The sequence below is a fragment of the Syngnathoides biaculeatus genome, chromosome 8 (assembly GCF_019802595.1).
Source record: "Syngnathoides biaculeatus isolate LvHL_M chromosome 8, ASM1980259v1, whole genome shotgun sequence".
Classification (NCBI taxonomy): domain Eukaryota; kingdom Metazoa; phylum Chordata; class Actinopteri; order Syngnathiformes; family Syngnathidae; genus Syngnathoides; species Syngnathoides biaculeatus.
The window spans coordinates 18299441-18315536 of NC_084647.1; the positions used below are offsets into that span (position 1 = coordinate 18299441).

A 16096-nucleotide genomic window follows, 5' to 3' on the forward strand; every position below is an offset into this window, starting at 1 on the left:
GAATCTTTCAAGTGACTAACAAAAAATGATCTGAACTGTAATGTTGGCCTTCTGAAAAGAGTATCAATTAAGCTTGTTAGCTCGGCAACACATCAGCACGATGGAGGGTGAGACTGGGAAGCGTGATAGCAGCGTCGGGCAATCGTCCACAAAACCAAGTCTCCATGAAGCGCAGAGCCGCAGAACGTCCAAACTCTTTCGTCTGAAGCGTTAGACGATGTCCCCGCTTACGCAGCCAGACTTGTGTACCGGATCACGAGTTTTGAAGAGCGTGCCAACCCTCAACTCTGGAAAAAGCTTCAGCGAATTGGCGAGAGTTGTTGAAAAAAAAAAAAAGTCAGAAGAAAAGTCAGAAGAAGGCTCTCTGATGGTTAGCTTGTCCTCTCTTGTGTACTTGAGTCCGGAGACCCCCGTGAAACACAACAACGCAAACAGTAACAAAGAGCATTCCACAGGCTACAACACTGGTCGGCATTTGGTAGAGAGGTTAAATGGCGGCGCGCAGTGGTGTATGGATAATTCAGCAAAAAAATGTGACGTCAGTGAAAACAATCCATATTTTGAGGAATTGACCAACATTAAAAGCAGAAACTGCTGACGTCATGACATGGTTTCATGTGTGTACACAAGTGGCAAAAGTACTCGCACTCACTTACAGTACTCGAAAACAAGAAAGTCAAGTCAAAACGTTCCTCGATTTGGACCAAGCGATTGGCAAATCCGAACCATTCGCAACTTGACTGGAGTTGTGTGAGTCGGGTCGGCCAGTTTGCAGTGAGAGTGATTAGCGGTGAGGTCCAGCTGCAGTCACTCATAGGCGTCTTCTGTTTATGTTAAAGCCTTTTTACGTATTCAGTCGAACGCACCGGTGTGCTGCTGGGGTTAGCTTTTGATCCTGGAAGGAGTCGCTATACTACCCCAACGCACCCCCCCCCCACGCCCCCCTCTCCCATTCAGCCTTGCATTTGCTGAAGCTGAATTCCGATTTGTTTGGCGAGCCATTCAGCGGAACTAGCCGCCCCGCACGGCCGCACACACATACACGCACACGCAAGCCCTTCTGGTCCGAATTGAAAGCACGCTTTTCTGTCGAGCCAGGTCGCTTTTCAATGGAGCCCCGCCATGTGAAAGACTACTCGAAGACAAGTAAGAGGTGCTTTCTGTGCTTTCAGTGGACAATGTCACCGATATCTGCCCAACTGTCCACTGCGTTGCACTGCTGTCTGCGCGGGAGCGACCATCTTGGTCAATTTCAGTGCTTTTAGCGAAAAGCTCGGTGAAGTACAAATTGTAATTCCCCTCATAACCAAAATGACAGTTACGTTTCACAGTGTATCAAAGCGCTAAATACAAAAGTGGGGCGGTAATTAGACGGTAAGACAAGATTTCTATGTTCGGGAGGAACTAAGTTTAGCCTGGGTTGTCAGTAGAAGTGAGACTTCCGGTGCCATTTTTCTTGTTTAATCATATAATTTGTGAATCATTTAATTTCAAGAGTAATGTTGTAAGGTGTGTTACAATATTATTTTATTATGTTAGTTCTGAGATTAGAGTCAGTGGTGTACCGTATTTATGTTTCAACCTATTAATGTAGGCAGTCATGTAAATTTTAGTAGCACCAAAATTGGTGGCAATCTGTGAATGTGGGTGAAACGTTGACAAAGTTTCCATTGGCCACTAGCCACTCCATTTTTCTCGCATTTAACTTGCCATATTTTCCTGTGATTTTTTTTCTTTTTAATGTCTTATGTAAAGAGCAGCACGCAGTTAATTACGGCGGGCAAAAGAGAAGGTGAGATTTTACGCCGCTGCGCTGAATAGCAACTCTCAGCACACTCGCTAATTGCGTGATGGATAGCACAAAGTCATTTGCATTTATATTGCACCCACAATCCCCCCTGTGCGCCTCCCACTCCCTTTCAACGGCGTTTTTAAGTGACTCCTGACGCCGGAGCAACGGTCGCAGCGACGAGCAGAGCACACAACAAGCAAGCGGTGTTTTGGCCGGACCCGGTGGTGCACGGCGGGGGGGGGCTGACGTCTGGATCGGCTTGACAGATTAGCGAAAGGCTAACACCTCAGGAGTGACATGCTCGCTGGAGGCTGTTTTGGGAAAAATCCTCTTTTTTAACATATCAGCTGTTTTAGGTCAAGCTTGTTTTTACAGTTCTCTTTCAACTACCGTGACAGTCAGTGACGCGCAGACCTCTGCCAAGGCCAAATTAGTCAATATGGGATAATTGCGATAAGTATCGAACACGTCTCACTTAAGGTTTTCACTATTTTGCTACTGTAATACCTGTAATTTAACTCTAACTGTAATGGCAATGGAGTGTTTATGAGTGTGAGTAACTTTACCACTTGTGTACACACATGGAACCATGTCATGACATCATATATATGAGAGAGAGAGAGAGAGAGAGAGAGAGATGGTATTGGCTTCAGCACTCTGCTGAACCTCGTGAGGATAAGCAGCCCAGAAAAAGGATGGATGGATGGAAAAATCCAACAGTAAGAGTTTGATGTAGACATGCCAGAAGCTGAGCCCAACTGTGTTTGTATACAGTTCCACTTTCTGCTTCATCTGAGAAGTTTGTACACCGAAGACTAATACCTGTACCATCACACGCCTAACTCAAAAGATTGATTGCGTTCATGCGAACCTTTCTAAATATGTCCATTTCAAACTCCAAAAAATATTAAAATCCCAAATCTTTTGGATTCTATGAATTTTATATCTCTATGGAGAATCAATGAAGGCTTTTTAAAAATGACAGTTTTACTTTGATTTATTAGACACTACTTTAATCAATCACTGAACAATACAAATGTTTACAATTGGTTGGGGGATTTATTGATTTGTATGTCTTTTTAGCACAAACGTTGATCAAGTGCAACTCAACAAGTAGACTAATTTGATATTTTTCATCATTGGTCCCATTATTTCCTATGAAGTCCCTTACATTTCTATCCATTGCTATGGAAAGTTTCCAATTTTCCCTAAATCCCCTAAAATGTTCAATCTAATCAATTATAAAGCTATTCTCCAGTTGCTATTCGTATTCTTAATGTGCCATTTCCTAACATATTATGGTATACTGTGTAATACATAAGTTATGTATCACACACATTCTACGTTTCCCAGTCCCAGTTGGCCAACATTTGTTACATTTGGTAACTGCGCTCGTGAAAAGGCGCTTTGTGGATCATTTAATGACCCTGTGTGTTTGCGTGCCTTTATGTGTGTGCACACCTCTACACAGACAATGTGACAGTCTACAGTGATCTAATGACTTCACTGGTTGCAATGCATTGTTCGTTTCAAATGTTTTAACATTATTTGCCTCTGACCGATAGACAGCGCCTTTTGCCCAATGTGGACAATGCTATTGGGAAATGGTGAGTCAGCAAGCTGTATTTAAAACAGGAAGAAAAAAAAGGTTGGCAAACAAAACCATTCATCATTTCTTTTGTCCGCGGCAATCAATTTGGAATCATTGCATGGATAATGCGCTTGCGGCGAGGCGAACTTTTTGAAATAAAAGCGCACGGTCGCTATCTTCTTTGTCGGTGGCGCTTGTAAATAACCCGTCTTTGTGAGTGCATCCTCATTAACCTTCCTCCTGGCTTGTTTCTCAGCTCCTTCACTCCTGTGATGATGATGATGATGATGATGATAATGATGCTTTAAAAGCACAGCCACTATCTCTTTCAGACGTGTCCAGCGAATCGAAGCACTCGCTTCTCATCGTGCGCTCGTGAGTGTGCAAAACTCAGACGTGTGAATAGAAGTTACGTAGTCTTAAAGTTGATCTCAAGTCCAGTCCAGCCATTATTTGGGTTGAGAAAGTCGTCAATCAAGTCCCAAATAAATATTACTGTCACAATTTAGATTGGCATAGTAGCCATTTTTGCACTCACCATTTGTACTTTTACTCATTATTGTAGCTAGAACAAAGTCACCATCACAGTTTTTTTTTAATGGTCCTTAGTCTTCATTCTGTCTTTTACTTTATTTTCGTAATTAAATATCAAATAACTGGTATGAACCTTAATAGAAGTTCCGCCCACGCTGATGCAAACATAACCTCCTTGCTGGAGGTCACTGCTTTTTGGGATGCTTGGTACAAACAAAGCAAGACACAATGGCCCCTGTCGGGCCCTACTTGGCTCCGCTTGGGGGCAAAACCTGCTTGAAAACTGCCATTGTTGCCTTGTGTTTGTACATATCGACGGCTGAAAGGATGACGGTGATTAATGACTCGGGGCCGCCGCGCGAGGACCTCGGCCACACGGGGGTGCGCAGAGACGCCGCCCACTTGCCAGCTGTAAGGGCTCTTCATCTTCCCGGGGGAGACCTGGTCTCGCTTGCTAATTTTGTTGTTTTTAAGCCGTCTATTCCTTGACGCTCTGCCAATGCGAGGGGAAGGAGAGGTTTTCTAAAGTTTCAAGAATGTTCCCCACGGTGTATTGGTTTTGTTCCCAAAAGAGTAGCAGCCTCCTCGTTGGTGGTCGGCGGCCATTACGACGCTAACTTGATGGGAAACATCAGGGAAATTTCAGCTGCGAGGCTCACACCCCATTTTTCATGGCGTATCCCCCCACCCACCAAAGAAAAACTACAAGTAACTTGTACACCATGGACCCCCCCACCCCCATCACTTGAACGCATAATCAGTAATGGGAGAAAAAGGAATGTCGACCATCAGTCTAGTGGACCTGCTCCTGATTAAACTTCATTACAGTAAATTCGCTGGTAGTTTCTCATATTCTGAGCCCTGGAATTGGAACCAAAATTGCAAAAAATTGACACTTTGAAACAAAATGACAGACTTGTGTCTTCAGACTTTTTTTGTGGGTCTTTGTAAAGATTTCCATGAGGCTGCTCGACCGTAGCATAAATCCAGTTCATTGAAATGCATTTTTTTTTTTATACTCCAGTACGCTATGTCTCTGTATACTTTGTTTGAGTAATGGCCTATGTGTTTGTTTAACTGTATTCGTGTTAGAGGCTGGAATTGCACATGGGATCATTTCTGCCGTCTTCTCCTTTTTCCTCCGCTGATCTTTGTCACTCGTAAACAACACGACTCACTGGAGACACGTGACGTGCTTAAGAGCAGAGAGATCATGAGAAAAAAAAACTTTAAACGGCATGTTATGATCTGTTAGTTAGCAGGCTACGTCGTCCATTAAATCCCCAATGAAGCTCACAGTTTTCATTAAAATGACACTTGGACGTTTAACCGAAAAGTCCTGTGGCTGACAAAGTTTTGCCTTGCTTGTTTAACAGAACCTCTGAGATCAAACCGTCTTCGTTGACTCACGTTTGTTGACAAAAAGTGAGCGGGGAGGAGGCCGGCGCCACCGCCATGGAAGTGAAGGAACGCCGACCGTACCGCTCGCTGACCACGGCCCGGCAGGAACCCCCCGAGCGGCGCTACACCAGCTCTTCGGCCGACAGCGAGGACGGCAAAACCCAGCCCAGGTCGTACAGCTCCACCGAGACCCTCAAAGCCTTCGACCACGACACCCGCATGGCGTACGGCAGCCGCGTCAAGGAGCTGGTGCACCACGAGGTGGACGAGTTTGGCCGGCAAGGTGGGATTTTGGCTAGCTTAGCGTGAGCGTCAAGTTTTGGCTTGGTTCACATCATTCAAAATCAGTTCTTGTTCTGACCCCGAGGATTAGTGGTGGACTAGATTGGATGGCGGATTGGGAACATTGATCACAAATTAATCCACGTCTATTTATTTATTTATCCTTAATGGGATGGGAGATTTTCAGTATGGTCTGAATTTCCATTTATGTGCCAGTTTTGTATAGAGGTCAATTGACAATGAATCCCACACAAGTGACAACATTTTTATCGTTTACGCCATGCTCAGGAGCTCCCGTGCGAAATCTTAGATCATTTTTCAAGCCCGCAGTCAAAATCACGACATGCAGGTTGTTAAAAATGGAAGACGGCATGTTCTCGAGAGGCTTTCATTAGTCGCCTAGCAACAAGCTAAATACTACATACTGTATGCAGTCATAATATCGCAAACGTTTAAAAGATACGTCTTCACCCTGCATGTCTCAATGTCAGAATTCAGCCGCCATTGCAGAGTGCAACGTCTCCATTATGCTAAATGATGCACCCGGTGTCATTAAATGAGCCTCACGTTCCCATGCCCGGCCGCAGGTGCCGACTTCTCCCTGCGAGATCTCGGCTTTGGGGACGCCCTCCCATCTGCCCACCACATGCCGGCCTACCGGGGCGAGCTGGGCATGCCGCACCGCGAATACTCTGTCAGCGTGGGCTCGGACGCCGACACGGAGACGGACGGCGTCGTATCGCCGGAGCACGCCGTCCGGCTGTGGGGCCGCGGGGGAGGCGGCGGCAACCCCAAGTCGGGCCGAAGCTCGTGCCTCTCCAGCAGGGCGAACTCAAACCTGACACTGACAGACACGGAACATGAAAACACCGAGAATGGTAAGGGGAATTTTAATTATAAATGTACAATGCTCGTGTAAAAATGATTGACCTTTGCACCATGACATCATATATGCAAGACTTTGAGTGACAATAGCTCAAGGGATTCCCGGTAGTGAACAAAACCTCGCGTCATTTGATAAAGGTACAACAATTGAAAAAACACAAATAATTACTTAATAAAGGATGACGTGAGCCCTTTTCCCGGACGCTGTAGTTTGAATATGTGAAGTGTCAACCAAAAAGAAGATACTAAGGAAGGCAAATTGCTTTGAGCAGGTTAATTCAGAAACAGATGTGGTGGAAACTCGGACGCAGTTAACGCAGCCATTGAGGGGCTGGCTAATTAATTGACTTTTCAGTTGCTCACTTTAATGGTACAGACGTGTTCCTTTGACCATGACGCGGATACAAAGCTGATTTTAGCTGCTTCGACACGGGGGCTCGATTTTCATAGACAGTACAAGGTTGTTGCACAATTTGGCTGACACTCTGTCAAGACTCTCAACGTATCACATTTAAAGGGAATGGAATTACACACTTTGATTTGAATCAACTGGGCTGTAAACACTCCCACAGTGGCACAGCCTACCCATGATCGGATCTGCCGGGCTCTGCTGGTCTACGAAATATCTTTGCAAACGCGGTGATGGAGGTTTGGCGAGCTTCTCTCTGCAACAATTTACATCCTCTTGACCCGCAGGTTCTGATGGATTTATCTTGTATTTTATTGAAAGGAAATTGAGCAATACCTTAAACTTTTGGGGTTATATCTAGTATTGAAACCCCAAACAACAATTTTTTGTCATCATTTCCATATCAGGTCAATGGTAGCCAATCACTTTCTCCCACCTCGATTTAACCTCCTCTCTGTTGTTTACAAACATTACGAAAAGGTCTATAGGCTAATTGAATATCACTAAATTGTCCCTAGGTGTGAATGTGGGTGTGAATGGCTCTTTGTGGATATGTGCCTAGCTATTAGCTGGTGACCAATTCAGGGTGTCCTCCAACTCTCGCCCAAAGGCAGCTGGGATAAGATCCAGCACCCCTGCAAACCTGGTGAGGATAAGCAAGTATTTATTTTACAGAGAACGGATGGATGGATTCATCACTACACTGATTGTGGTTGTTGTAATTAGTGTGAGGCATCGTCAATGAGCCGGCCCCGTTTGGGGTAATGGCAAACAATGACACCTGAAGTGTGTAATTTATGTCCAGTCCATTGTCTAAATTTGTTCCGGTCCCGCTTCACAGAGATGTTTCTATTTCCACAAAGATGCTGTTGGAAATAGAAGTCAGGTATTCTGTGTATTTGGCGGTTGCCTCATTTGTGAGCCTGTCACTTTCCTTATCGATTGGCTGGGAGCACTCACGTCGTTCTGCAAGTGATTCATCGGACATCCGCTTCCAGTCACAAAAGGTGTTTCCTCACACTATGTAAGAGCTTCAATCTCATTATGAATCAGTGTCATGTTTGCCTCCCACGTTTACTCGCAAAATAGTCTTTTTCATATTAGCTTGGGAAGAGTCTCGTGGTTCCAGTTCCTTACGCCCCAAAACCCTGAAAATGATCTGGCAGATTTGCAACGACAATCCCAGGACACCTCGGCAGCAGAGGACTAAGCTCATGTAGCGCCCGGCGGCGAGTTTCTAATTACCCCGACGCAGCCTTGCGGAGAACCGTTTGAATAGCTTTACATTTATATCTGCTGATGTATTTTGTAAGCGACAGAAATGTCCACAGGAGGGAGAATCCATTTGAGTGGGTGACTTGGGTTGGGGGAGAGTGTGTGGGCCTCCACATTGTGTCTTCCTTGTTCATAATTAAAGAGACGCTCCTGGCGCGGCAGCGCTCGGGCTTGCGGCATCATGCGCGCGGCATCCCGGAGACCCCCATCAGGATTCTAAGCAGCCTTTTTATTCCACTCGCTCGGGCAGAAAGAGCACTTGCGTCAGGGCATTTAATTCAGCCAGGCCCGATAACATACAATTTATATATGGCGAGTTAATTAAAATCCATCAAGTAGGCCTGCTTCCTGTGTGTGCGCCAATGTCTTTAAACCAACAAACCATTTACTTGGCTTTTTAATGCATTCAAGCCGGCGGGCATTCACCCCCGCCAACCGCCTCTCATCCCCAATCCCCCTTTTCACACGTGACTTGCTTGACCCTCCACTTAATGCATGCAAATAAGCAACCGTTGTTTTTGAGCGTTTTCCTTCACGCCGTTTCATTTACTGTATACCACACTGTGTATACATAGACAAAAGAAAAACATTCTCCATCTGCGTGTCTGTATGCCTGTCTGTCTGTATTTCCAGCTATCATTTGTCCATGTATTCATCTGTCAAAGCATCCATCTATCTTAACTAAAAACAACAACAACAACAAAAAACAAAGACTAAGCATATTGACTTGCAAAGTATCTTAAAAAAAGGACTTATTCTTTGTGTGTCAGGCTGTATTCCTTGTGCATAAAACCCTGCAAGCTGTGTGTGTGTGTGCGTGTTTCCCATCATGCCTCTTTTTCCCAAGAGAGCCCCGTGAGGACACTTGGAGCAGCCATCGCCTGCTGAGTCACACCGAGGCCCCACGGAGGCCGAACATCAAGACGGGCGGGCGTCTTACTGTAACTCTAAAGTGGCGCCGCTGGCTTTGTTAGCTATGAGTACTCGTAGTACTCGCAACTTTGGCCTGTCACTGAGGTCCTTTACCCAGGGAACTTTTTGCTCCTCTTCCACCGCAGGGTACGGACCCGGCAGGCGATGCCATATGGGTCGTATTTGTCATGTGGTCGTATTTGTTGATATACATGGCCAGAAACAGCTCACCCTGTATTATTATCAGTCCGTGGTTAGTGGTAGTGTGTTTGTCGGTTGTTCAGTTGGTTAATCAAGTCCAGTTTACTTATGTAGGGTCACATTCTCCCACTGGTCTGCCGTCATGACCTCACACAAAACCCGGCAAATTCGTGTATGGAGGAAACGGACGTTAATGCTTGCCCGTTAGACGACAGCACCGCTTGTTTGACTGGATCAGGTGGATTTGTTTTTGTGTTCTCTCATTTCTATACTACGTTTTGTGCAATATTTGTAATTGAATCATTATGCCGCTCTTAAGAGTGAACACATTTGGAAGGCCATCAATAAGAACGCGAGCGAGCCAGCTGTTGATCGGCATCGCCCAGCAACCATACACACGGGGGCGTATCGCTTAAATGACGATGACATGGATCAAATACAAACAGGATTATTCCATATCAAACACGGCGTCGCGTAACGAAGATGACTGCTGTTGCTTCAAGATGCATTTTCAGACAAACTCCCAAGCTGCCGTGCAGCACCTGCACGGAAATTAATTTGTTGCTACGGAATAATGTGTTGACATTTCACCGTCGATCTGGGTAATATCGTCAGGACACGTTACAGCCGTACAGCCGTGGGACAGTCGGTGAAGGGTCAGGTTTCCGTCAGCATGCTGGGACGTGTGAAATTTTGCCATCTTGTTGTGTATTTAGTTTGGAGCTCTCACACTCACCTTATCTTAATAAAGACTTTTCTCACAAGTGTGAAGTCTTATGGGAAATCATTGTGCCTTGAGCCTTCCTTCCAGGCTCCCCCCCTGCCCCCTAAAAAAAAAATTCCCTTGGAGGATTTGCATTTATGTGGCTCCACAGCCTCTCGGCTACGCTTTTATCTACTTCAACACAAGTTTCTGCACACAAATTACCAAACAAGTTAAGTTCTTGACAAATGCTTCTTTCGTCAAAATAATGCCGGAAAATGTGCCTTGGAAAATGTGCCTTGGACCGCTGCACGGAACCACTATTGTGTCAAAGCCAAAAGCCAAGCAGAACCACTGTGTTGTTATTGCAGATTAGCTAGCTGTTTAGTTCCTGTCACTTCGTTGGTTGAGATAAATTTTTGCTGCAGAGCCCCCCCCTACAGTTTTGAATGTATATGTTCTTAAACGGCCAGGAAATGCAAACGTGTGACCGGATAAAAATGTCAAAAAACGTACGCTAACATGCTTGCACAACTCGCCTTGGAATAAACTTGCCCCATCATTTATTTATACGAATAACATGACTATAAATAAACATGTCTGAGCATGTCAGCATTTTTTCGGAGCAGCGCACAGCGCTCTGAACCGACACATCACGGGAGGCTTCCGTCCTTGCTGATCCACCAGCGTTATAGAACGCTAAAGTAAAGTAGGTCATCTGGGGTCGCCGTGGAAACAACAGATAAACTCTTGTGCTGATTGGAAGACAGCATAGCATCAATATGATCAATGTCTTTTGCGATCCAACTGGCACATAATGATGCTAATTGATAATTATTGGGTACAATCGGCAGCATTCATTTGTTTGAGTAATCGGGATCCTTACATAGCATTAAAAGCAAAATAAATGCATTATAATGACAGCAATTGATATTTTGGGGGCGGGGGGTGTGCCTTCCCTCTGGCAGTTCTGTGACCACACAACCAATATGTGACAGGACAACATTTTGGTTGGAATGGAAATAAAAGAATAAGGAAATCAATAAGGGGCAGGCGCTGTAAACATGAAACCAGACGAAATAGCGATTTAACTCCAATTACATTTGTCATCAGTCACGCAAAACAGGCCAACTCTGAAAAAGCTTGTGTTAAAACTACTGCCTCATTAGCCACCGGAAAAACAAAAAGTGTCCGTAATTCATCCAAAATATTTGTCCTTCTACCAAGAATGGGACATATTCTGAAAAATTGACTTTATTCTCCGTATCCAAATAGTTTGGTCTCTGGAGAGCATCCCAACCCGTGTAGTGTGAAATTAAACAAGCATGTAAATCTTTTGTTAGCTTCCCACTTGTAAATTTGCTTAATAGCCTAATGATTATGGGTAAATTAAAATGGATAGATAGATAAATAGATAGATAGATAGATAGATAGATAGATAGATAGATAGATAGATAGATAGATAGATAGATAGATAGATAGATAGATAGATAGATAGATAGATAGATAGATAGATAGAGATAGATAGATAGATAGATAGATAGATAGATAGATAGATAGATAGATAGATAGATAGATAGATAGATGGATGGCTTGGCGCAACCGCAGTTCATTTGCAGTCTGGACGAGGAAACACTACATCAAAGCCAGAAGGATAAGCAGAGCTGCATTGAATTTTAGTGGAGGTACATATTAATTTTCACTTACCATTGGCTGAGCAGTGTGTGGAGCAGGATGAAGGCTGGCTCATTTGCACAAGTTATTTGTTTATGACGGGTAGTTGGTTAGTATGTTACTTGCCTAGTCATGTAATGGGTGGTAAAAAATGTCTTTGGTCAGTTCATTATTTGCTTGGTTAAACAGCTGATTTTGTGGCTAGTCCATTAGTCAGTTGGTTGTTTTGTCAAGGAGTTGGTGAGAGAAATTGGTTGAGTTTAGCAAGACAAGATTTTGTCTTTGTAAAGTATAGTGTGTACCTTGAGCTCATGGCTATTTTGATGAAAGCACATATAATTTATATACTCCAAATTGTGGAGAAAAAGCTTTAAAGTTTCCTTTACAAACGATAATGCTAATCCTTTCTGGGTAACTTTTTCACCTTCATGTGTATCTGAGTGAATGCTACCATATTCGCTAAGGCGTTCATCCGTCGAAAAGATCCCGATTGAGATCTCATGTCTTTGAAACCAGCACGGCGATGACGGTCTGTGAGTGGACAGGTCGCAGGTCCCCGCAGGCCGGAGGAAGCATTCCACTCGATCGCAACAATTTCGTTTTTGCGAGGATCCGAAAATAGGTCCGAGTTCCCTTGAAGTCTCACCGGGCACAATTCAGTTTGATTCCTTTATGTTTATTGCCACAACATTAGCTACACCTGCACCATCTCATGAGATTCATTTCTGTCAACAAAAAAAAATAATTTAAACAGATAATAACATCAGCATCCTTTCCAGCTTCCTTGCTTTTATCGTCCCTCAAAACATATTAAATATTAACCAACATAGCCTTTCTGCTGCTTTTCATACTTTTTAATTCACTATCACTTCATAGGCGCCATAAAAAACAGTTTTCTGCAAGGTTTGTATTTTTGTAATTGAAGTAAACACACACACATATATAGATCACAGTGGAGTTATAATAAAATCTTAACAGACTTCTCACTACAGTATTTATGCGTAGTGCGTATATTTATCAGATGACGTGAAGTAATTGTTTTTGCTTTGGGCCACCATCTGCAACGTTTCACTATTGGTCCAGCTTGTAATGTGTGTTGTGTGCATTTCTTTGTGTGTGTGTTGCATTAATGGAAAACAACAGCATGGCGGGCGTACATTTGAATGGATACAAATATATTGACTATCGTGATTAATACTGTCACATGGACAGTACAATAAAATGTCAGATCTATGAAAAGCGTTACGTACCTAATACCAGACTATATTCATCCCGACTTGGGAGAAGTCAGCTACATATCTATCCCATCACTGACCTACCTGCCCACTTACCTACAAGTTTTAAAATCTTATTATGGGGGAAAAGATCCTAATCTACCAGATCCTATGTGGAAAGGTAATTGCAGGTATGAGTTACATTGGGTGTAAACAAATGATTTGATAAGGAGAACATCATGACAGTCAAACATCTTGATGATTGGGGGTGCTTCATTACTCTAGGACCTGGACAACGTGCAGAACTCTGAATGGTTTAAAAAAAAAAAAAAAAGTTTGTAGTGATCAAGTGAAAGTCTTGAATCTCGTAAATCCAATTGGGATTTTTTTGTTGTTGAGTTGAAACAATACTGCAAAATCCCCCCTTTAAGCTCAAGAATCACCGTTAGCCTGATTTCAGTTAATTTTGCCAAGGGTGGCATGACCTATTATTAATTTCCGGGGACAATTACTTTTTCTAAGAAAGGCCAGATGGGTTTAGATTTTTGTCCCCTCACTAAGTAAAATTATAATTCAGAAACTCCATTTTGTATTAACCTTGCTACTCCTTTGTAGATATTACTGTAATACGGGAAAAACTAAACTTAAAAAGGGTGCACATATTTTTTCCTGCCACAGTATAGAAAGACAAGCTATCCATCTGTGGCATCCTTAGATATCCCAAGTTCTCCTTTTTTAGATGAAACAACATTGTTGATGACAAGGCAGGGTTGCTCTCATCGACATTTCGCCTGTAAATGTTTGCTGCTAGTGCTTTTTTTTAATTTCACAGTACACCAACAGGGTAATAGACAATAACATTGCGAGCCCAACAGAGGTATCAAATTTAATCACACTCTGCACTTAAGTAGAATTACCGGCACGTGTTAAATTGCTAATTGAAGATCTTAACTACGTCGGACTTGACCACTCTCTATATCCATGGTTTTTTTTTTTTTTTTTTTTTTTTTTTCAACATTTGTCTCGTCATCTGCGTGTTGGAAAAAAATGAACGAGGCCGCTTTGACAAAGTGAGGATCATCATCCGTCTTGGACTGGTTCGTGCAATCAGCCGTCGGCAATCCACTCGAAATATGAACGTTTTACGCTCTCTCCGGCACAATTGAGGCTGCCGTATATAGGCAGCGAGCTAACGGCAAAGCATGGGCCCATGTTTGAGGACTGACGTGGATTACTTCACTGTCACTTGTCAGTTTCTGAAATAAAACCTTAATTTTGAGCAGGTTTTTCAGGGAAGTTGTTGGTTTGGGAGGATTAGGAACTCCTTCATCAAGATAATGTTATGCTAGGAGGTCTGCAAGTAAAGCTAGCTTCTATTTTTGCCAAAATGTTTTTTTTTTTATGCTTGAGCTCATCAAACACGTAAACGTGCGAAATTTACCGCAGCACAGCACTTGTACTTTATTACTTGCTACCACGAAGGCCCAATGATGCAAATCACTTGTGGGCTCCCAGCGATCTCAGCCGCAATGTTTCTTGTGGGGTTGTTTAGTTGTTTGTTTGTTTATTTTCTGGGGCCCCAGATCACGGATTACAGTGCAGAGCTTCTCTGGCTCATTTGCAGGCTAATTTGTCGAGTTTTAGAGGCCCTTGTGGACAGTTTTGGGCTGTTATCAGCGTGGCCGCACACCCGCCTCCTGCCAGTTTGTCGGATCGCCGTAACCGGCATCGCTGCATCCGAGGGCCCGGAGGGGGGGGGGGCTCAGCGCTCCCTCCACACCCCGCAGCCTGATATGGGACATGCAAAGGGGGATGATCACCCTAATCCTGATGCTCTTTTCCTAAAACCCAAAGAAGATCCAGCTAATTATCCCCACTTATAGTTATATTTATGTGCCTATGAGGAGCCGGCAATACATACTGTTCCTGCTCAAGGCGAGATAGGGAAGCTCGCCCTAATAATCGGACCACCACAGTGATTGTTGACAGATGATTGAGACAAGTGCTGCAGTAACAAATATTCAACAATATATAACAGCTGAATATTGTCTTTTTCGGAAAGTGACATCCACAGCAAATAATACAGACCAAAACGTTACCGACAAGAGAATGAAATTTTTTCACAGCAAGCCCGACTCGTGTTGTCCTAACGAGACATCGTTGCATGAAGGGATTGATGAAGCTTGCTTGCAGGAGGAAAAACATCAACAATTTGTCACGTTTTTAAGGAGGCAATAGTTTGTCTTAGTTTGGGGAAATGAAGGATTGAGACTAGTTCCAACTCGTGTTTAATAATATTTAACAACTAAAGTCTCTTCTCTATAGGAAAACAGAACATCAATAATTCCTTGTTTTTGTAACATCAATAGTTTGTGTTCTTTTAAGTAAAGGAATAAATTTTCTAGGAAAATGACCACAAGTTTTTTTTTCTTTTTCAGAAATGAAGGATTCAGAGATCTGCAACAATAATAAATACAGTATTTAATAATGTATCACGGTTTAAATGTTTTTTTTTATTAAGAAAGTGCCGCAAAATATGGTAGTTTTCCTTCATTTTATGGAATGAAGGATTTAGAGAAGGCTGTAATAAATATGTAAAAATATACAAGAGCTCAAATCTTTTCACTTTAAGAAAGAACAGTTTCCGTTTCTATCCCTGAACTACTGTGTTCCATATGGGAACTCCGTATGACCAAACCAAAAAAATCTGAATTACATATCCGATCCATGCACCATTTCACGCTAGCGATTTCATACTTAGTTCCCTGTAAAGTGCATTACTGTAAAAAAAAAAAAAATATAGCATAGCGTCAGCCATGATGCCTGTTAGCCAGAGGCAGAGCTGCACTGCGCTTGTTTGCTAAAGCATGAAGGACTTCTTCATTCTGTCCCTTATTTCATACACATGTGCCTTGACTGAAGAGTTAAATTCATTCCTTGAGTGTGCTAGTAATTTGAAACACTTGTACAAACAACAAACAAAAATTGTAACTTTTTCTTAAAGGGAATATACCACGGTAGAGTATTTTTAATATTTTTTTAATGGAGGCCTCTATGAAAAGGCTCATTACTCTAAGTTTGCTAGATAATGATCTTTTTCATTATTTTACTTGATTAAATGCGACCGGAGCCCAATTTGCTATCTCTACATTATGTCCAATATTGTGTTATTACAAATGCCTGTTTCTGTCCAAATTGTTCCTGATTAATTGAATCACAGACA

General features: G+C 43.0%; 1 protein-coding gene across 10 annotated transcripts in view; it reads left to right on the top strand.

The window, feature by feature from the left end:
* tenm4 (teneurin transmembrane protein 4) overlaps positions 1–16096 on the top strand; it is a 298762-nt gene that overhangs the window by 133941 nt on the left and 148725 nt on the right. For 9 of the 10 annotated variants that reach the window (XM_061826837.1, XM_061826843.1, XM_061826844.1 and 6 more), the window contains 2 exons: positions 5294–5601; positions 6188–6478. In XM_061826837.1, the coding sequence (XP_061682821.1) occupies positions 5373–5601; positions 6188–6478 (520 nt within the window). In that variant the 5' untranslated portion in view covers positions 5294–5372. Of the gene's footprint in view, positions 1–1023; positions 1147–5293; positions 5602–6187; positions 6479–16096 lie in introns of those variants that run through there. The other variant, XM_061826841.1, reaches the window with a different exon arrangement.